The 23,895-nt window shown below is 37.9% G+C and overlaps 1 protein-coding gene across 1 annotated transcript in view; it reads left to right on the top strand.

Annotated features, from left to right (window-relative positions):
• The window catches only part of LOC149018907 (homogentisate phytyltransferase 1, chloroplastic-like), a 31,474-nt gene extending 14,059 nt beyond the window's left edge, over positions 1-17,415 (top strand). The window contains exons 7-12 of the mRNA XM_089154447.1: positions 10,797-10,898; positions 10,985-11,080; positions 11,650-11,721; positions 16,478-16,576; positions 16,702-16,806; positions 17,078-17,415. Coding sequence (XP_089010573.1) covers positions 10,797-10,898; positions 10,985-11,080; positions 11,650-11,721; positions 16,478-16,576; positions 16,702-16,806; positions 17,078-17,119 — 516 coding nt within the window. The 3' untranslated portion in view covers positions 17,120-17,415. The remainder of the gene's footprint in view (positions 1-10,796; positions 10,899-10,984; positions 11,081-11,649; positions 11,722-16,477; positions 16,577-16,701; positions 16,807-17,077) is intronic.
• The last annotated feature ends 6,480 nt before the right edge of the window (positions 17,416-23,895 follow it).

Here is a 23,895-nt window from a genome sequence, read left to right as displayed (position 1 = left end):
TACTAGTTTGATGGTAGCTGACCCTCTTACCAAACCTATAGCCAAGGATGTTTTTATTTCTCATGTAAAATCCTTGGGCTTGCGTAGATTGTGACTTATTTTTGTCTTGAGACTTTCTTATTAATGAATAATATGAGTTCATTCCAGCATTTTTATTATTCACTTTCGTGTGATTGTGTTTCTTCTAGCATAAAACAACATATGTCAATAGGCAAGAGAATGGCTCACTCACACGAGCATTCGCCTCTGGCGCCTTGGAGGCGACGAGAGATGAGACGGATTGTGAATGACTTTGTGTAGGTCAATTCATAATCATGATGTCGCCTTGATTTGGAATCAAGATGAGTTTCTCTATTGTGAAGAGAATCGACATGAATGTTCCCACTATTCATGTTGCCTATAGGAGCAGTGCGAGTACTTATGTGGCGCTAGGGTGGCGACAATAAAGTAACTGGGTTAGGCGCAAGGGGTTGCGACTGGACTAAGACCTGTATGGTGTTGAGATGGACATACGTTCTATTGTATATAGAATGCTCCACCATAGCAATATATCATACTATGTGTGCTTAGCGATCATTGGAAATAAGAGGATGGATCCCTCTCCTCTCATTGTGTGAGTCCTGGACCTTATGGTCCATTAGTGTTCTTAGTGACTTTCGACGACATCATGAAACGAAGGGTTGATGTGGCTACTTTGGGGTGTTACCTATGGTCATGATTGATTCGACCTAAAGGGGCACTACCGGGAAAGGAGTCAATCCTAAGTGTAGTGATGGTCAGGGCGAAAGGAAAGGTTTGATTCAACTGCACCCTAAAAAGTGTTTCTTGGCGCCAACTGTATGTGTTACGGTAGTGAACATTTTAAGGACAAGAAGGTGATCTCTCGGAGGGATCGAGATACCTTTAGTCGGTGAGTTTGAATAAACCTAGGACACGTGTTATACTAATGCTTATTTGATTTGTTTCTATGAGTGATGTGCCATTCGGCCTTCGAAGGTTTCTAGTTTGGGGCTCACGCGTGCGGTATATCACCGGTCGCACAACCCATTTTGCCGGTATGACTTGTGGATATTAGTGTCGGGACACGGGTGGTCTATGTATGGGATACATAGTGAAGAGATCAATATATATGTATATCGGGATATGCATGTGTGTCAGGACACAAGAGGTCTATGTATCGGGATACATAGCGGAGAGATTGAATGTGTATATGGGATATACAAGTGTGTGGACACATTGAAAGATTAACACTTGCCCTTGTGCAAGTGGGAGCTGTTGGAATTTATTAATTTGATTAATAAATTAAATGCCCAAGGGCAATATTGAAACTCACTATTAGGGCGGTTACAAAATAGGTTATATATTTTAGTAACCACCGCATTAGTGAGCAAGTAATGAGTGATTCATTGCACGAGGAATCTCGAGAAAGCGGCTCCATCTCTCTCTCCCTCTCTCTAGAATCGAGGTTAGATTTTCTTCTTTGCTAGTATTTGATCTTCATTCCATTAATCCACGGCATTTGGGTTGTGGATATTATTCCCTTTCCCTTGATTGTGGAATCTCGCCGGTAAACCTTTGGTGGTGGAGAACGTGGATCTAGACTTCCGCTGCGAATACTTCAAGTAAGGGAAAGCGAATTCAGGTAAGGAATTTTTTCCCCATCAATTAATTGAATTGAATTACTTTTGATGTAAAACAAAAACACAAAACAAAAACTACCCCCCCCCTCTTTTTTTTTTTTTTTTCTTTTTTTTTTTTTTTTACACATAGTGGGGGGGGGGGGGGTTATTTAGCCCCCCCCCCCGCCGCCCCCCCCCCCCCCCCCCCCCCCCCCCGGGGGGGGCCCCCCCCCCCCCCCCCCCCCCCCCCCCCGCCCCCTCTTCCTCCCCCCCCCCCCCCCCCCCAAAAAAAGACCACCCCCCCCCCCCCCCCCCCCCTCCTCCTCCTTCCCCCAACCGATCGAACCAGCAAACCCGTAAAGTCACACACTGTAAGTGAAGAAATCTCACTGACTCTTTTCTCTTTTTCTTCTGCTGAAATTCTCAAGATCTACTGACTCTTTTATCTTATTCTTCTGCAGTCTGTTAAAAATTTTCATGATCCACCGATTTGTCTCCTTCTGCTAAAATATTTCTTCTTCTTCTTCTTCCAAAATTTTTAATCAAGAAAACACCAACTGAGAAGATGACCAAGAACAACCTTCAAAGCAAATCCAAATCTTACAACCAGATCGTAGATCTCATATAGATCGCTACAAAAAAATCTCTGATTTAAAGTGTCGAACAAAGAAAAGGAGTGAGATCAAGCAAAGAACACCTCAAAAACTACAGATCTCCCAATGTTGCTCCAAAATTTTGCTTGGCACCGCAAGCAAACTAACCTACAAAAGTGTGCTCGACCTGATTGGTCAAGTAACGCCTCCGACGGTCAAGTTAGTGAAGCATACAGCTTTGGATGAAAAAAGCAAGTTGTAGTTCTCGGTGCTAGAGAGAATAACTTAAGAATGCATACCTGATAATGATGATGATGTGAGTATTTATAGCTTAAGAAATTACCTCGGCTGTATGGTTTTAGAGTCTAACTTAAAACTTTGGAAGTGCTCCACACTTCTTAGGGATTCATTGAGTATCTCTTGCGCTTAGGTCATTGAGTCCGAACATGACTCTTCTTAACTCGTCGGAGTCCTTAACAATGAGGTCTAACTATTTCGTATTCTACTATGAATCTCTTTGAAGGCTTTGGAAGTTAGTTGAACCCTACAGGGGTTCCTTGCTTAACGAGTAAGTCAAGTCTTGGTTCGTCTGTGGTCCGACCAGGACTTGGCCAATGCCAATTTGGACCTAGTTGGTCTTTACTCACCCAGTTCCATGAAACATATCCACATCACTCAACGAGCCCAGATCAGAGACAAATCACAGAAGAACTCCTCAAAAACCTCAAAAGAGGCACAACGAAGCATATATTGCATAGTGCCACTACAAATCTCCAAATCAAATATTACAGGATTTCTTTCTTTCTTTTCCATCTCTCTCTTTTCCTCTCTTCCTCCCCCCCCCCATAGAGAGGTCGACTTCCTTCTTCTTCTTTTTACCCCCACTCGCTACTACTTCTCTTCTATGTCCTTGTGAGAGAAACGAAAGCTGGAACCAAAACCTCTAAATGGAGCTCAGAAAACTGAAAACGAACTACTGAAATTTCTTATGTTAAATCTTCATGGGAACCCTAGTTCAATAAATAGTTTAACATCTTTTTTAAACTTGGTTTGTTCTTCAAATTAGAAACCTAAGTGACTCTCAAACCGGCAATTATGGCTCTTATACCATATAAACAATCCCTAGATATGTAACAATTAATAGGTAGAGTGAGGAAGAAGTAGAGAACTTCAGTGAGAAGAAGAGGATTATTGGAGAAAAGGATGGGCGGTAGAAACTGTATCTTCTACCGACTATTAAGCATATATTGTAATAAACTGAAATAAGATTACAAAAGGAAACTCAAACTCAAATATAACTGTTAACACTTTCCTAAATAAACCTAAAGAATAGGAAACTCGCTTAGACTAGGATAGTAATAACCATAGTCGAATAAGGAACCCACTAGCATCATAGACCCAACCCAAACCAATAAGGAAACCACAATAGGGGGACTCCCCCTGTCGTACTACATCATATTATCTCACTCATACATATTTTCTCATTATCTCTAACAAACTACAAAGAAGGATTAGGAGTTGAGAACTACTATGAGAAAGACTATTTTGATTCTAGACTCTCCTTCAATGTTTATCAAAGCTCCTTATAGCAAAAACCAAAGAAGAAGACTGGAGGAGAAATTGCATCTTCTACACCAGAGTCAAATTAATTGAACATACAGCTTTGGTAATTGTTGATAGTTGCAGTAGTATCAATATTTTAGTGTTTAAAGGGTTTGTTAAAAGGATTGTTTAAGAGTCATGAGGCATCCCCAACCTTATAAAATGTCCCTTCTCAATAGTGACAGACTCTAGCTCCTATTAGTCTACATGGTTATTCGGAAGAGTTTGGTATGGTGCAGGCTAATGCTCATGATGGATTTTCCCATCCGATACAACCATAGCAGGGTTCATGGCAAGGACTGTTGTTATGTGATTGAGCACTTGAGAAGCACCCATGGTCTGACATTTCACCACAAGGACCAATCTTTTCTCACTCATATGGTAACGAAGGGACTAAAGGGTAGAAATCTCAACCTGGACCGGAAAAGTTATTGATCTTACTTTTTTATTTTTGTAAGCTCAATTTATCTCTAGGCAGAATCTGCGTGATATTTTAACCATGAGGTTGTCTGAAATTATTTTAGGGAGACCCTGGTTGTACGACAATGATGTATCTATCACAGGGAGAGAAAATAAATGTAAGTTCATACATGAAGGCCAAAAACAATGTACTCTTGCCCTTGAAGCTACCAAGTTAAATTAGCAAGAAGTGCCTTCAAAGAAACTTAGAAGGATCCCAGTAGCAAACACAACACTTGGTGGTTTATGAATCTAAAGGACCTAGTCAAGAAAGTAACCAAGGCCTAACTCCACCAAAGGAATTTGACCCAGTTAGGAAAACCACCAACGCCCCACCAAAATCACCAAGGCCAAAATTCCACTACCAGAAGTTGAATCCTCTCCACCAATCAAAAAGTTCCTACCAGAGATAGTGCCAAAGGGGATTGGTGTCACATCCACCCAACTAATATCCAACCACCCAAATACCCGAGAGAGTGATCTACAGCCCAACAAATCAAGTTTCAAATAATCACAAACCATTCCACACAATAAACCAATCATGAGCAAGAATAAATCATAAATCAATATTAGATATATTAATTATGAAATAAATCAAGTAACAAGGATCTCAGAAGGATCTCAAAACCAAATAAGAGTACGGAAGTGATGTCAAATAAACTAAACAATATGGAGAGAAAAGTATAATAAAAAACTCCTTAGTCCTCTAATGTTTCGCCTTATTCTCCAACTATTTGTACACCTACAACTTAGGGTCGTAATCTAGCTAGTCCCAACAACGAACAAGGCGTCTCCTATCATTGTCAATCAAAGCTGCAATAGTACTCCATACCGGCACCGGGATCGTACCATGAGTCGCTGTCATCTCCCATTACTTCCTTAGATGTCTAATCAATGGGAAATATCTCCGAACCGGAGCTCAAGATCTCTTCTTCACCTATATAGACATCTAAAACAACAAATTTCCCCGAAGGGTGTGCTTAAAAGAACTCAACAAGTAGTTCACATGCATATAACCAATATCACAATTAAAATCAATATATCATATGGTGCAACATGATATGAAGTAAAATGCAACAATGCTACTATACTCTAATGGATGATAGTCTCTATATGGTAAACACACATTAAGATAGGACACAAGCCTCCTCTGGGTAGGTCTCGTCACTCTGATCTCTCACGGGTTGGTTACCGGTCTTGAGATCCCGAGTAAGAGGTCAAGGCATCAATCTTGGTTCAGATACCTCTCCTCATGCATCTCACACTCTTGGTTCAGTATCCTCCCCTACTAGAGTCACTGTATCCTATGGCTATAACCAACTCGGACTACACCTTCTCTTAACCCTATTGGTCATCCACATATAATGGGCGGGAAGCTCTCATATCCTCTCATGGGTTGGTTACCGGTCTTGAGCACCCATGAGCCCAAGCCTATTATATGCAACCCTACTAATGAATGACCCTCACAATGTGGTTGTGTCCTCTCACAGGTTGGTTATTGGTCTTGAGCGCCCACCGCCCCACATTGCTGCCACGGGTCACTCGACATTAATACCCACACCGATTAGGTGTGATATGACAGGGTACCTAACCAAACTCCTCTAGACTTTCTAGTCATGACAAATAGTAACTGTGAAACTATTGGGGGAATCAGAAGACAATGTCCCATACCACTTCCACTAATGTCCTAAGCCAAGAGCACCCAAATAAGCATTCCCCAATTCACAATCACAACATACAACAACTTCTCACAAGAAGAAAAAGGTTCAAAGCAATGTTCACAATTCGCAAATCCAATTCAAGTTCACAAATATTCAGGTTTAATTCATTCATCAATATCATAAATAATAAATTTATATTTTCTAATTTTAGCATATAAATGTCATTCCTAAACCTTAGAACAGTAGCATGTATATTAATATGCAAGTTCCACATAAAATAAAAAAGCAACAATGATTATATGCAAGTGAACGTCCTCACCTTGCTATTGATTTGTAACTTGAAAAGTAGGTCAAAGAGTATGTTCACACTTTCCAAAACGTCCTATTATAACACCCTGGTTAAAGGTTAGAAATAACCTTAGAGGTCTAATATTGAAAATAGAAACAAAAGACCAACAATGCAGGGAGTGGTTGGTCAAAGTGGTCGCCTGGGATAGTCGACCAGGGGAAGGCTAGTCCCCCGGGGCAACTAGGGCAATCAACCACCCTACGAGTACGGACATAATTGACTTAGATCGACAGAAGACTTCTAGGTTGGGTTCTAAACTACTCCAAAATTACTTAGAAAATTATAAAATAATACTAGAACATGTTTAAACATGATTTAAGCATCAGTCAATGCAACGGAAACAAAAACCTAATGAATCCTAGATTAGGTCTTCTCCGAATTGATCCAGAAGATTTACTGATAAGTAGGAGTGAATGGGGATTCACTCTAGAGTAAAGAGAATAGAAGAATTATGTTTATATAGCAACTAGAAGCCTTCAACTAGGTCTGTACAGTACGGAGAAATCAATCATAGAAGAGAGTGAAAAAAGAAGATGAGTACTAACCTTTAAGAAAGTAAATCGTTGTTTGAAAACTTTTTCGGAAGACTTCTACATAGTCCTTCACCTTAGCGAAGAGTTCTCTGACAACCTCTGATGTTCTCTGACAACTTTGGATCATAATGACACGTTTTAGTACGAACACACCTTAAATAGGCTTCAAAAACTAAAATTCAAAAATTTCCCTTCTTTCACAGAACCAGTCTTTTCGCTTGGCCAATTGACCAGCCAGCCCCTGGAACTTTTGGTCCAGGAATAGAATCAAGGCCCAAAAGCCCATGGCTCTGCCTTAACTCCTACTCTATATCCAGGAGGGTCTTACCTAATTTTTAGGACCTTCTACACATGTCATCAAGGAGTACTTGATCCATCTACCAACTCCGTCAACGTCCGAGTTACATCCTTCCAAACTCTAACAAGAATCCAAACTCAATATCATTTCCATCCACTTTTATTGGTTCGGACTCCAATACAATGGTTTCTACCTGGATGGCCTACATTTGCCTTCTACACGCACTTCGGGTTTTGGGACCTACAATAAGGATTTCCGGGTTAGGATCATGGGGGATTTCACAATTGGTAAGAATACCAAGCTAAGACAGAGGAAGATTAAGAGTTTACTCAAGTCTTTGATGAAAAGGTTATGATTGGTGAAGAATGTGCTTTAATGGATTACAGGGATGAGAGTAAAGCAATAACACAAGTTGGAGATGTTCTTGAATCTGTACCTCCCATATTAGAAGTTCGCCTTCCTCAAAATTTCAAAGCGGCACCCATCTAGGAGTAGAACTATGGTCTAGGGAGGGGTGTAGTCCTACTAGTGTGAAAGGAGGGGCTAAGGTTGAGGTTTGATGAAGTTTCAAGGGGAGAGGGTGGGCTGCTATATCAGGGATGTGAGGGGAGGCCTGCGGATGGGCTAAGTGGAATGAGGAAAGAGGGGTTGTACTTGCTTGGAGATGGTTAATGCTGCTGTGGTGTTAAACTGCTGCTTGAAGTTGAAGAAGAAAAGCTTTTGGACTCACATTTTATTCATCAATTTCAATTGAATGATTATAGAGCTTGAAAGTAGGGCTGCAACTGGGCCGGGCTTTTACAATCCCAAGCCCAGCCCTATATGGTATAATTTGAGCCCATTCCCGCCTTGGCCCTAGTTCGGGCCAATGATTTTGTCCCTGGCCTAGCCCTACATCAAGCCCCCATTCCCGCCCTAATTGGCCCTAATTGGGCCGGGTCGGGATGGGTTGGCGATTGCCCTGATTGGCCCCGATTGGCCATGTCCCTGATTGGCCATGTCCCCGCCCTATCCCCGCCCCGATTGGGGGCCCTAATTAGCCTTGTCCCTGCTTTAATTGGCCATATCTTTGGTCGTAAATATCAAATGTAAGACAGTAGTAATTAAAATACATATTAAAGTAATTAAATTCTTAAATTCCAAACTCGCCTCGAAAATAAAATAGTAAAGATGTCAATAAATAATCCAAAACTTATATTCAATATATATTTAACTATTTATACCCATTTAGATTTTAGAGATAGATAAATTCAAATTTCTAGGGTTTTTTAATTTGCTATTTGATGAAAATTATGGTTATTATATGTAAGCTCAAGGGAAAAAGAAAAAGTTTTATCTCAATTCTCAATTAATTTCTAACTTCTAAGACAATGGTCAAAATTCATTCCACATTTCCAATTTGTCTTTCCCCCAAGTTTCTCTCTCTCTCTCTCTCTCTCTCTCTCTCTCTCTCTCTCTCTCTCTCTTTTCTTTTTCCTTTGGTTTTCTCCAACGAGAGAGTTAAAATTATTCATGAAATATAATAAGTAGAGAGAAGAATTGTAATTAAGTTTAGGCATATTTGAAAGTCAAGTCAATTATAGAGAATGTCACACAAACCCTTTTTGTAAACTTAGAAACATCAGAGATTCAGAAATTCAAAAAGAATCTGATAAATGAAAGTTTTATCTTCAAAGTCAAGAATTTAAGCCGTAGGTAGGTATGTTTTCATTCACAACTGTTCAATAAGTTGATATCTTTATTCAATACAAGAAAATTCATATTCAAAACCTTGTTAATAAGTAAATCGACGATAATTTAGTATTCAACAAAAAAAAAATGTATTTTTTTCATAGTTAAAGAAAATGATGTTTTAGTTACAAACATAGCTATATGTTTTAATAAAAAAATTTTGAAATATCACAATAGATTTGTTAGATATTCATGATGAGAAGTTGGGGTATAGATTTTTTAAATATTAATTCTTTATGTAATAGTTTTTATTATTTATAATATATTATCTCGCCTTAAGCAAAAAACAAAATCAATATTTTATTGAACTAAAAATGACTTTGTTGAAAAAGTAAATTACCTTAAATATAATATAAAAAGTGAATTTATAGTCTAATATGATCAAAGTGACTAAATGTCAAAATCAAGACTCATATCAATGTTAGTATGAAGATTAGGGTAAAAATCTAGTATTGTAGTACATGATCATCGTCAAATTAATATTAAGATTAGAGCCAAAATTAGGGTCAGGATCAGGGCCAAAATCAAATAGATGCTTATTACATAGGTAATGAGGTTATAATTTATTTTTATTAATTTTCTACAAAACATGATCATGTTTCTAAAATTTGACACGTGTCAAGTATCCACTCATATGTATTACAATTAATTCCTCTTCATGTGGGTGGAGGGTCCAGAGTCTTTAGACTCAAATCAGGGTCAGGATCAGGGGCCAGAATCAGGGCCAAAATCAGGGCCAGGATCAAGGCCAAGATCAAGGCCCGAATTAGGGCCAAAATCAGGGCCAAGATCAGGGCCAAAATCAGGGCTAGGATCAGGGCCTGGGTTAGGGCCAAGATCGGGGCCAAATCGGGCAAATCGGCAAATCGGGGGGGGATGGGGCCGGGTTCCCGCCCGCCCGGCCCTAGTTCGGGCTTTTTGGCCCCCCGCCCAGGGCCCTTAGCCCAAGCGGGGGGGGGGGGGGGGGGGGCACTTGCACCCCTACTTGAAAGCTTTATTTATAGCCTCAAATAAAGAAATAAAAAAAGACTCTAAGTTGGAAAACCAATTAGAACTCTAACTGGCTTACCCATAACTAACTCAACTACTACTTGACTAAGACTTTAACTCAAATAAGAAATCTCCATAACTAACTTTAAAGGACTACAATCTGAACTCTAATATATGAAGTCCTAAGATTAAGGAGAATTAAAATGGAATCTAATTAGGGGATCCTAGTATAACTAGGAATCTCACCGAGACAAGGACTCTTAAATACCTTGCAAATGCTAATTAGAAAATAAGATAAAAATAGATCTATGGTCCAGACAACAAATTGGGCTCAATGGGACCCAGAACTAAGACACTCAAATTTTGCTAGAATGACCAAACTACCCCTGGTTCGAATTAGGGGTCCTAGGGTTTGAGGAAACAACCCTCGGCCGAAGCTATAGATTTAGAGGACTAGCATTTAAAATATTAAGAGAAGCAGGAAACGGAAGATGAAAATCAAAACTTCATTGACTGCCATACCTATTTACTGGAACTAGGAAAAACTGAACACCGATAACAGAGAAGAAGAAAACTAAAAGGCCAGGACAAGGTTGGGTTGCACTTGATGGAGAGGAGGAAAAGAAAAGAAACAAAACTGAATTATAATACCGATCGCTCAGTTCCAGTCAGAATAATAGAACATCAAGAATCAACGTTCTTTCCATTCGTCATATCCGAGTTTCTTTGATAGTCATGTTTTCGTATATAAGAGAGAAGTAGTGTTTACAAGCATATTTATGTATTTCTAACAATAGATGTCATTGTCTAACTTTTTGAGTTGATTATGAGTGTGGGAAGATTAATGTCTTGAAATTTTTTTTTTTGTTTTGGATAACTAACAACTTGTTTCATTTATTAAAAAAAAAAATCTTTCCTCCTTATTTATCTAACTTCTTTTCTTTCTTTTTTCTCTAAGTAGCTTCCTTTTCTCAGATGGAAAAAAAATCCTTTACTTTCACCAGTCTGCCTTATGTTTATAGGCGTTTTGGACACTTATATCCCAATCTTCATACATTCTCAGGTACATTTTTAGCCACTGTCAATTATTCTAAAATTTTGATGTCCATGTTGGAGTAACTAAAATGATAATTATTAACAAATCCACAGAGATACTTACTTGGAAGGCCAGTTGTAATTACAAAGCCAGTGTTACTTGCAACTGTCATAACATGTGTGCACTCTATTGCCTTCTTTATTTTCAAGGTAAGTTGCTATTATACTATGAATATGGGAGAAATTTATTTGAGGGATTTAGTTATTGATTATACTGTGCCTTGTCATTTTAACTTTTCATACATAAAAATTAAATCGTAGCATATGGTTGAATCCATTTTGTTGATTAATGAAAAGAAAGAAAGCCTATGCAGCCATGCAGGTTTAGATCGGGGGGGGGGGGGGGGGGGAGGGGGGGGGGGGGGGGGGGGGGGGGGGGGGGGGGGGGGGGGGGGGGGGGGGGGGGGGGGGGGGGGGGGGGGGGGGGGGGGGGGGGGGGGGGGGGGGGGGGGGGGCGCCCCCCCCCTTCTTCTTTGTTCAGTTTACATACATAAATGTCCTCCCTCTTAAGAAATCCAAGACAAATTCCAGGACTTAACATCATTGCTCTCTAATCCAGGGTCAAATCCAGTCTTTCCTTTCATATAGAAATTGCCTTCCAATATTCACTGCGTTATTATCATTATTATTATTATTATTATTATATCATCATCATCAGAGGAGAGTAATTATAAATAATTTTTATTCTTTATTCATTGTCATTTTGTGGCATTTGACAGGATGTACCAGATACAGAAGGGGATAAAGTAAATGGCATACGAACTTTCAGCACTGACCATGGAAGAGAAAAAGTAAGTGGAAAATCCTGCTTGCTTTCCAAGGATACTCATCTGGAGAACCTTTTGCAGAATTAATGTGTCCATATGGTTATGTTGTAGATTAAGAGATTATTGCTCTGACAAAGTTGCTTTATTCGTAGCCCCAATGGGGAAGTTACAGTTACAAACTTAGGTATAAACCAAGTCAGAGTAGGAACAGAACACAAATCTGAATGGAAAATAAAATGGGAAAGATAAGAAAACAAATCCATAATTAAAATAGGAGTTTTAAGAGTAGTCCTACCCTGATTAGGAAACCTCTCAATCTAGCGCTAGATTGGGAGGGATATTTCCTTGTCATAACACTCCCCTTCACGTTGGAGTATTGATATCACATGACTTTGAAGGTTGGAGGCTTTATTTATAGCCTCTAAGAAACAAAATAAGACTCAGACTAGGAAACCTAATTGACTTCAAGCTGACTCTCTAATTCTAGCTGTGACTCTGACTTGACTAAGAACTTCTCACATAAATGAGGACTCTATCGTACCTTATTCTAGAGAGATCCAATTTGGATTCTAGAGTAGATTTGAAACTAGGGGATCCCAACACAATCTAGGGATCTCACCTAGACAAGAACTCTTCAATAAAACACAAAATAATGATCCGAATAAGAAAATACAAATAGATCGAAGATCCTGACAACTAGCTAGACTCGATGGACCTTGAATTAGGAAACCACGAAATTTGCAAATTGACCAAAATACCTCTGAATCAAATTAGGGGCCGAGGGGTTTGGGGAAGTAACCCTAGGCCCTATGGAACCCCTGGAAACAATTTACATCAGGGGGACTTATGGATATCAGAATTCAATGAACCTTGGATCGAGTTTAGGCTGTGTCGGGGAAGATGTTCTCAAATTAGGTATTTGGTTGGTTAGCTGACAAGTTAGAGATTTCTTGAATTTTAGGTCAAGAATCAAGGTTCCAATCAAGACCTAATGGATTATAGGGGTGGGATGGTTGGAATGCGCTAAAACTTGGAAGTAATGCTATAATAGTTTAGGGATGTATCCTCCAAGTTTGGTTTGATTAGAGGGTTAAATTGTGTTATTCCCAGATTGACACTGAGAGGGGGGATGAATCAGTGTCTTCAAAAATTCGCTTCGATGTGAAGCTTCTTTAATCTCAAAACAAGATTGATTAGAACATTCTCGTAGCTATCAACTGCACAAGGACACGTCCACCACTCACCACAATGTGGCTGGTTCTACTAGAAAGTGTACCACCACTCTGCAATCAAGGCACTCCATTGTGTGCAAAAAAAGTAAAATTAAACCAAAGACACAATGCACTAGAGTTTACGTGGTTCGGCCAAATTGCCTATGTCCACGGAGTATTACCCTACCTAGTGTTTCATATATTACTCAATACACTCCTAAATATTTTGACTGCTACAACAGTCCAAGAACACCAATCCCTACTTTAGTCTAAAATACAATTCAGACAAGAGCACCAACCCCAACCCCTTAGACAGGCTCCAACTTGCTAGGTTACAATGTAAAACAATAATTCATGTTCCCCAAATTACATTCATGATCTAGGTCTTTCATCAGTTAACATAGCCTAGAAAATAATAGACAAGAACTTGTGAATACGGGTTACCTCACTTGTATAAGATGCATGGTAACAATACTTGTTTTTTTTCTTTTTCTCCAATTCTTCTTTTTCTTTTCAATCTTTCTCTTTCGAAAAAACTTGCTGCACCTCTGTTCTCTGTTTCATGTACACCCTTGCTGCACTTTTTCAAACAGGCTAATAGCAGCCCTTTATTTCTCTTGAAAGCAGGTAACAACAACCATTTCCCCTTCTTTTCTTCTTTTTAAAAAAACAAGCAGCAACAACTTTTTTTTCTTCTGTGTTTTTCTTTCACTTCTTTCTTTCTCACGTTCTGTTTTTTTTTTAAGAACTCGACAATAAATGCTAGTTTCTTTGAAAAATTATTCTTCAAATACCTGTTGCTTCTTCTTCCTTCTCTTTCACTTTCTTTCTTATTTAGCAAAACAAAAGACTTTCCTGTAGCATCTTCTTCTTGTTGAATATGCAGATTTTCAATAGCAGCAGCAGCAGCTTCTTTTTGTTCAAAATGCAAACCTTCAACGACAGCTTCTTCTTGTTCAAAAACACATCAGCATCTCTTTATTTAAAAATGTAGATCTTCAAGCAGCAGCAGAGCATCTTCTTGTTAAAAAAAAAAACACATATCTTAAATCAGCAGCAGCTTCTTCTTCTTTTTTTTTTTTTTTTTTTAATTTCAGAATAATAGAAGATGTGGAGGAAGAATGATTCAAATCACTTCAGCAATATCTTCTCTTCATTCTCTCAAATCTACTTTCCAAAAATGTTGCAGCAATCTTCTCTTCTTTCTCTCAAATCTACTTCCCAAAAACGTTGCAGCAATCTTCTCTTCTTTCTCTCAAATCTACTTTCCAAAAAATGTTGCAGCAATCTTCTCTTCCCTTTTTTTCATATAAAATGATTGCAAAAGGAACCTTCCTTTTTGTGTGTTGCTGTACCATATCAAAGCCCACTTAAGTTGCCAACAATGACAACACCTTCATTCCTTTTTGTGTGTTGTTGTACCATATCAAAACCCACTTAAGTTGCCAACAATGACAACACCTTCATTTTAAGCCAATGGAACAACAATTTGGAAGCTATGGATTTTCTTGTTTCGGGGTCCAAAATATTCAAGAAAATGAAAATAAAAGCGCAAAAGGGGATGGGTTGTAGGTCTGAAGATTACCATGGAGGGGCCTTCTGGATGCTTGTAGAGGATCTAGAATGCCTTCTTGAAGGCTGAATCTAAATCTAAATCCACAATAGGATTTGGCTTGACTTTTCGAAGAAAATTTTGTTTACCAAGGTTGACACTAACTATCCCATGTTTTTAGGTCCATTGAGTTGGCATATTACATTAGCAAACATTGGAATGAAGGCCTAATACCTGTATGAGCCAACCCAGGCCTATTCTTAGGAAAAATATCCTAAATTGGTGCTGTATCTAATTCAGGATGTGAGATTGGAAGGATTCACTTATCAAACAAAGAGAGGTATGTGATTTCACACTGGCAACAGAAACCTGAGGAAGAAAACGTGCAAAACACTATATGTAAAACTGCATCCAAGCATAAATTGGGGTTGATGTCCATCATGAAACAAAATTCATTGGTGCCTTAATTATGTTATCCATTACTGTTATAATGATTGTTATGGGCATGTCCAGGCAAAATTATCATTGCTTCCTGTACAATAGTTAAATACATTATCCCCTCTACTTTTTGAAATTACTAATGTACTTTGTCTACTTTTACTATTGCTCACCTACTGATAAGGACCTTCATTAATCCATAACCTGGCATCTTTTCATTTCTTTTCAAAACACCCAAAGTAAGCCTGAGATGTGGTTCTTACTACCTTACCCCTGAAGTTAAGGTACAAGTAATAGGCCAAAGAGACTTCATCGAATTCGATTTTACAGAAATCCGTTGTCTTCTTCCTCTCATTGAGCCCTAAACCATCTCCATCTATAGCCATGACCCCATTCTCCAAGATTCGCCTTGAACTTTAGATGGCAAAGTTAGGTTTGTGCACCCTCAGACAGGCTTATGAACAACAGTATAGGATCCTGTGGAATCTGACTCTTCTCCCATATATAAACTTTCTGAATTAGCACTATTAATGAAGGTAAATGGATACTGCACCCTAACATCTTACAGGTACTTGACAACGTTTGAAGTGAGGGGCAATAGTAATTTTGGTAAATGTAGGGTTCCATGTGTAAGTTAGCTACAGTAAAGGGGGGCAACAGTAATTTTTTATTTTTAGTATTATTATCATTTTTATTATTAAATATGCATTTAGTATACCTTTATCTATTTTAAGAAAAAAATCCATTATTACTGCCTCAAATTTCAATTAGCGTTACACTACCATCTGATCCTCAGTGGTGTTTAAATTCATGCCAAGTCTTTGCCTTATTAAAAATGGTTAACGAACACTAATTCTCAAAAATTATAGATGCAAAAAAATAAATAAATAAATAAAGGAACAACATGGTGGATAATACTATTTAGAGAAAACATATTGAATACCATGGTGTTTTATTCCCATTTAAAAGATTGAATTTACTCAGCTGGCAATGGCATGTGGTAAAAATTAGGAGCCAGAACATAAATTTGCTTGACTTGCATTACTTTGTGTTTTTAAGAAGATGAAAGATGTGATATTTATTTTGCAAGGAAGAGGTTACAGCCAAACAGTTGTATTTGTCTAAGAAATATGCCTGAATTTGACAAGGATATCAGATTATTGAAGATTAGTTTGGATAAGTATCTGAAAACAGAGACCATTGATGTGTCATCTTCCGTAACTCCATCTAATAATTATAGGAAAAATTTGTTGTCTTTGAGAAAAGGAAGACATAAATGTCAAATAGTGTGTATTGTATTTGTTATTTTTTCACTAAATAGTTTTTGTTTGTTATGTTTTTTACTTTTTAAATTTTTATTTTTATATTTTAAGGTTGGTTATCATAACTAGATACAATATCAACTTTACACAACTGTATCAATCAAAGATTCTTTTTTTAATTATCTACTTTATTATTTCGTATTTTTCTGTATTATTTTTCTCATGTTTGTTCTAGGGAACTAACTTTTCCCCTTGTACTACTGAATATATATGACAATAAAATATCAATCTAACATGTTTGCCATTCGTTTGAACAGGCATTTTTCGTTGGCATGAATGTTCTTCTAGTAGAATATGCAATTGGTATTATAGTAGGAGCTTTTTCTGCTTCTAATTTATTTAGCAAGTCTGCCATGGTAAATAACTTCCTCCTATGTAACACAACATGTTTGTGATCTTGTTTTTTAGTGTAACATGTGTGTTTTAAGACGTATTCATTCAAATTCTTTTGTAATCCAATGTGACGTTTTGTTGTATATAGGTAGCGGGACATTGTTTCCTTGCTTTAGCTCTATGGTTTCGTTCTAGATCTGTTGATGTAACAAACAACTCAGCAGCATTCTCTTTTTACATGTTCATTTGGCAGGTAAGTCGCATTGATCCCTTGAGACCATTCTTGATTGTTTAAACTCGCATAGTAGTAACACTAGTGCTGTGTCAATATCAAATTGATTCGAAAGTAATCTTTTAGAATATTAATACGCATTTTAACCTACGAAACAACATAATAAATAGTGGATAAACAAATTATGCTCCAATAGAAAAAATGTTTAGTGCTTAGTTATTCTAATGATGCAATAATGATGCAATAATATTTACTCATGTTCAGATGATCACTGAAGCTTTTTATTTTGCAGCTATATTATCTTGAGAATGTCCTCTTATTACTTTATCGTTGAGAAAAAAAAATATCATATACAATGAGGTACGTCAAGTTCAATGGAGAAGTTTGGATGCTCTAGTTTGAAGTTATTTGATTCAAATTGAAGGAATTACAAGAGCCAGGGAATGGCTGGAGCACAAGGATCTATTTAGCTGGCTCATTTATTTATGATAAGATTAGGTTTTGTTTTGTTATTTTAGTGTGTTTAACTTTTCTAATGCAATAATAAAAGGACTTCTGTGAACTCTTTAGAAATGGATTTTCTAGCCTAGGATTTCACCCGCTCATGCTTTGACAACAATTTTCTTGCACAGCCTTGTCACTCAAACAGTTTTTGTTGAGAGGCTGTTATGATGGCTTGGCTTCAACCTAAAACTGTGGGAAAGAAAAAATTCTTGCCACGGCACAACTGATGCTGAACAAATGGAATAAGTAGATTCATGGTAAAAAAATTGAGGGAAACTCAAGTTTTGACCGGGTGAAAATGGAAAATTTATGTGGAAACTTGGGAAATTTTCGAGGAAATTGAGGAATTTTCCATACAAGTTTTGACAGGTTTTAGAGAGTATTTTGGGATGTGATTCTGTATTTAAGCTAATTAGAAGTATAAAGAACACATTTGTTGTATTTTGCTAAAAAAATCAATATAGATATGTCATTCAATGTACATAACATTAATATAGAGTTGTCCGAGTACATTATAAACTTAATTACTTAAGCACATAACATTCAATATATAATTTCTAACTTCAAAGTAGTTGACAATAAAAGGAAAATACAACTTAGTGCTAAGAGGAGTACCAAGAGTGGATTCATCCTGTGAACTATGTAGTACTATGCCTGTAACATCCTCTCCTCCAACCAACGAACATAGACATCCCATGACATTTTATGCCTATGGTTGTCAAAGTAATCGACAACTGTAACTTTATAAGTCTGGTCATCAAAATGCTTAAGATAACCAATCTAAAGGAACACACACTTTGGATAGGGAAGTCTTGATGGAGGGGGCATTTGTCGTGGTATTTGGGGAAACATGAAATAAATAAATAAAAAATTGAAAATTTGGGAAAGCTACAAAATTTACAAGAAAAAGTCCCAAGTTTTCACAAAATTTCCCAAGTTTCTAACGAAATTTCCCAAGTTTCTCACTAAATTTGAGAATTTTTTTTCTCATGAACCAGCTGGTCCAACTGGGTTGAACCAAGTTTCGAGATTTTGACAAGTTTCGACGAAATTTCGACATTTTTGATCGAAACTGAGGACTTTTTTTCGGTCCCCATGAGTTTCGTTTCGCATTTTCCAAAATGCAAAATTTTGACCGATATTTCACACATTCCGACCGAATTTTGTACCATGAGTAGATCAAGATATAATACAATAATGAACCCATACTTATAAATCATTACATACTCATAAATTTCAAAGAGATTTTTCAGGTTTAGGATTTTTAGCCAAGTAAGACTAATTTCTTGAACTTGGAGTTTAGTTTTGTAAGTGATAAGGAGATTTGTAATTAACTAATTGAAGAAAGAATCCTACTTGGGTGCATGTGGTGCGCAATGTTGTTGTGTCCAGATATGAAGGCATGTGATATGACCATTATTCTCTACAAGGTGAAATACATTGAGTCCGGATATATGGGTGGAGGATTGTGCTCCCTTCACATTCCTCCACCACACATTTATGAGGAAAGTCTATCTCTGAACAAATAGACTAGAGGTAGGCCACTCTCCTAAACATATGGTGAAGGGATGTGAGAATAATATAATCCTATGATCTCCTCGGCTGATTGCGTGCAAAAAATATGGATTTTCATCCAACCCAATCAATTAGGAAAAGACTGTTGTTAAGATTTCAGTATTAAACTTGTTAAGGAAAATTTGTGCCCAAATTGGAAGACTTGTTTTCTTTCCAAACCTAGAAAGAAAGATTTTGCCACATTTGTTCTATTCTTTGAATGTACAACTTTTTGTCACATTAACCACTTTTTATTCAAAGAGAGCTAAAGGAACCAAAACTGTGTTTCTACTGAGACAACAAACGGATTCTAATGAGTTGGAAAGAGTATAAATGAAGGACCCATTTGTGTTTTGGTCCATTCTTCATATACCAAATGCCTTCCTTATATATCATAAACCACCATATGCAAGATTTAAGCAAAGTTTAAGAAAGTATAATGGGGTGTGAACCCTAATATTAAACCGGTGAACCAGATCAAATCAACCAAAAACTTAAATTGAACCAAACCCATGCATAATTGAATTGATTTCGGATTGTTGTATTGTGAAATCATCTAAGAATCATACTATATCAGAGCGGATAGGAACATACAGACATGGGTTACCATCCGAATTGAAAATGAAGCCGACCCTTTTTTGTTCTTTGCTTTCAGAATTAACCCATTCAGCTCCATATAGAACTGATTCAGCCGGACTAAAATTAGGCCGAACCAACCGATTGATACCCTTGGAACTATATATTATAAGGCAGACTCATGCATTTGACAGTCAAAGTAATGGGCAGAATAATAGCAAGGTGGTTCGATTGACGGGGTTGTTCAGCTGTAATTAACGGATTTAACGGTTTCTAATCTTATCAGAGGGAAAAAATAGCAGAGATTGTAGATCGAAGAAAGGCGACATCCAGGAGTATCAATTGAAACCAAGTAACATAACATGATAGAGACTGACAAGAAATTTTGGTTCACCAATTGCCAGGGTCACAATGGCACACAAACAATTCTATATTAGGTAGAATTTTCTGTAATTAATATCAGGATTTAAAATGTGAGGAGAAAATTTTTGGATGCGAGCAACAATGTGATGTAGATGAGGTCTTTTTGAAACTGGAGCAGTTATAGATTACCTTGAGCCAGTACTTGCTGCTGTCCACAAAATACTGGACAAAGAGTCACAGGGATGAGAAAACAGGGAAAGAGAGAAAGTGGAAGGGGGATTGATGGGAGGAAGAAAAGGGCAAAGAAGCATAGTTGTCAAAGCCGTAAGGCGACCAAAACAATTGGGGCCCGCCTAAGCAATTAGGCAGCAAAGCGGTTGGGTCAAAATTTATTAATATAACTATTTTTAAACTACTTTTGAATACAACTATTTTCTATATTAAGCTAAACAAATATTTAATAGTCATGTTCATCCAAAAAACTAAATATTCAAGAATCATAATTATGAAAAATTATTCAAAAAAACAAAGCAAACATAAGTTTGTCCCATCAAACCATAGTTGTAAAAGTGTTCACCTAGGTATTTACTGATTCATTGATTCTTGATGTTGAGTATGGCTTCTGTTTCACATTCTGTTGCCGACCAGGTGTGAGGGCAGCTCCCCCGGAGCAAAAATAGGTTCTATGTCACTTTGGGCCTTGGAGTTCTTTTGCAGATTGGGCGTCAATTAAGCGGTTCAAAATAAAGTGGTTGAAAAACCGTTTTGCCTCTTAGGCGCTCCTAGGTGGACGCTTTGACAACTATACGAAGAAGAACTATGACCAGTTCTCACAAGAAATGAGAGAGAAGATAATGGATCCTGGAACACAATATGGACTCAGAGTAGTTATATCCTGTTCTTGTCTTGTCTATTGTGTAATATTAAGTGGTATACTCTTATTAGTAGAAAATCTGCTATAAACCAACGGGGGTTGGTCCAAGTGGTAAGCAACTTGGTTTGCTTAAGCAAGGTTCCGGTATCGAATCCTTGTGGATGCAAAAAACCCCGCTGGGAGACTCACCCACCACAGCCAGATGTGCGACGCATGTCGAACACCGGTTTATAAAAACTGAGGTTGGCAAACCAAAGCAAACGTTGATAGGAACACTGCCGGCGTTGCGAGTAGGCCATAACAAGAAGAGGAGGAAGAAAAGACTTCGGGAGAGAGTATAGAACTGTGAAGGCAGCGGCAGAGCCACGTAGGCACCGAAGGGGGCCATGTTCCCCCGGATTTTTGAAAATTGCCTACATATTTTCCTAATTTTTCTCACTTTACATGTGAAATACCACTATTTGACCCCCTCCAAAAATTATAAATAAAAATTGAAGATATAGATGATGGGTACAAATGTCATTCTTAATCATAATTAAATGGTTATCGTTAAACCCTTAGTTTTAAGGAATAAATGGTTAAATTCTAATTAAAAACTAACTCACGATCCATGAATTTCTCCTTATATTCTCTCTCATATTTTCATTCCTATTTATTCTCACATGAATCTCCTCTTTTATTCCTATTTCTTCTCTCTCTTTTTTCTCACACGTCTCACAAAATATTGGAGTAGTTAGCAGACATTGAAATTTTCCGAAATCTTCGCTTAGAATTTCAGCTTAATTTACCTAAATTTTTAATGTAGGCCCCACACGTTAAAATATAATAAAATTTTATGAGATGGGACCCACTGATGGGTCCTGCATTGGCCCAGGTATATTTGGCCCCCCAATGTTTAATCCTGGCTCCGCCCCTGTGTGAAGGTTTTTTTCTTTTTTTGGGTGGGGGGTTGAAGTTGCAGTAAGAAAAGAGGAAACCCAAACCCAATTCAAGCAAATAATTTATCTCAACCATAATTCAATAGTAGTAGGGAGTTATACAATCTTCATAAGAACAACGCTGGAATTTTAATTGATGAATACCAAAAATCACAATGGAACCCTTGAAATCTAAAGAATTGAAACCAAGCTCCATATTAATTACAAGAAAACCCTATCTGGAGAATTTTTGTTTATTTTTACCTTGATGGTGCTCTTGAACTTGGCCAGTGAGCTGAAAATTGACTTTTAGAAAGAAGTTCTTATCCTTTATACTAGTAAAGGGATGTTAACCATTCATCCAGAAAAGAAAATAGGTGTGTTAGCCCAAACAGCCAGCATTGTGCATTTGGAAAGCTGATCTACAAGCACCATGCACCTGGGTGCATGGCCTTTGGCTTCCAAAGCCAGATATTAACCATTTAGTCAGCCCATTGTCAAGTATCTTATAAACTTTTTCTAGATGATCTTGCTTGTGATGTTTTTGTAACATGCTTTGTAAGAGAACAAAAAAATCGGCAGTTATGTTTTTCTTATTGTCTTGCAGTCATTGAACATAACTGAGTTCCTGGCTACGGCTGGCCGCGGCTGTGGACGGGCCGGGGTCTTGGACGTGATGAATTTAGAGGACGCCAAGTTAGTGAGGCTAAGGCTGCTCCTACACCTTCCATTGGGGATCCTTTACATTTCCCGGATCTGGGGGTGCTGCTGTCAAGGCATGAGTTTTTTGTCCTGATTAGAAATGGGGGAGTTTTTGTCAGGCTGATTTTAGTACTAATACCTTTTTTTTACAAAATTACTGTTGCCCCCTTCCTTATAACGGTGTTAAGGCCCTTAAGTTTGAATACGTAATGTCCACTTTGTCCTTCATTAAAATTAAGGAATCAAACTGCGATCCTACCCCATTTATTACCGATTAAATGTCAAGTTTACCCTAACTTCATTTAGTCGACTTAAAAAATATTGGTTTTCTAGCTTCACTAAACTTATTTATTTTGAATTAAAGAAATTGGCAAATTCAATCGATCTGGTTTCCCCTTCTCCTCTAGCATACGTAGGGAAGGAAACCACAATTTTTTTTGGGGGGGGGGGGGACGATGCTTTTAATATTGGAAACGAACGTAACACCTCCCCATGGGAGTTTAAACTTTAACCGCTTACTAACCCACCATTGACGAAACCACAAAATCTTGCCGAGAAGGAATTAACGAAGTAGGTGATATTCGGTTCCAAATTTGAGTTGAATTCTATCTCCCTCCTCTTCGGTTTCTATTTTAATTTTATTCAATTATTATTTCTTTATTTTGGTGATTTTTTTTAGAGTAAAATAGATTATGATTATTTTTTTATCTACAATTAATTAAGGGTATTCCTGTAACTTGACAAAAGGATAAATAAGTGGGGGGGGGGGGGGGGGGGTAGGGGGATATTAGGAAATTGGGAAACCCCCGCACCGCCCAAACCAGGGGGACAGGGGGGGGGGGGGGGGGGGGGGGAGAATAGGAAGGGGGGGGGGGGGGTGGTTGGAAAAGAGAAGGGGGGGGGGATATAATAAAAACAAAACAAAGGGGGGGGGGGGGAAGTGCCTTTTTTTTTTTTTTTTTTTTGGGGGGCCCGCCCTCTTTCTTGTTTTTTTTTTGTTGGGGGGAAAAACCCAGGGGGGTTTTGTGGGAGTGGGGGGGCGCTTGTTTAGTATCTATATTTGTAATCTTCAATATCTATAAATAAGTCGATTGAACCTTCAGATAATTAATTCTGAAGATTACTTTAACATGGTATCATTGAGTCTGTTCGGTCCATTTGGGGCATTTAAGTCTTTTCCCTGTCTTTTCCCATTCTTGTTTCTTCTCTGCGCGTGTTCTTAACCTGAAAGAGGGTTAGAACAGAGGGTCGGATCAGTTCTTCTGCAGAAAGCGTTAGAAAAGAGGGTTCTCAAAGAGGGTTTTGAACTCTCTTGATTACGCTTCTCTACTCATGGCGTCTGATTCGCCTCACACATCTGATGCTTCTGTTTATCAGCTTTGTTCTTCGGTTTCTTTGCCAAATATTCATCACTTCTTATCGATCAAGCTTTCGTCTTCCAACTATATTATTTGGCGCTCTCAATTTCTTCCTTTGCTGCGTAGCTTTCGGATGATTCGACTGATCGATGGTTCTTTTCCACAACTGACGGAAATTTTGGCAAATTCTTCTGACAATCCTGATTATCTCACCTGATATCATCAAGATCAAACGTTATTAAGCTGGATTTTATCTTCTCTG

The sequence above is a fragment of the Hakea prostrata genome, chromosome 4, assembly GCF_041222555.1.
Source record: "Hakea prostrata isolate BN-2017 chromosome 4, UWA_Hpros_2, whole genome shotgun sequence".
Lineage (NCBI taxonomy): Eukaryota > Viridiplantae > Streptophyta > Magnoliopsida > Proteales > Proteaceae > Hakea > Hakea prostrata.
Note: the sequence above shows the minus strand (reverse complement) of the source record. Positions and strands in the feature narration are given on the sequence as shown.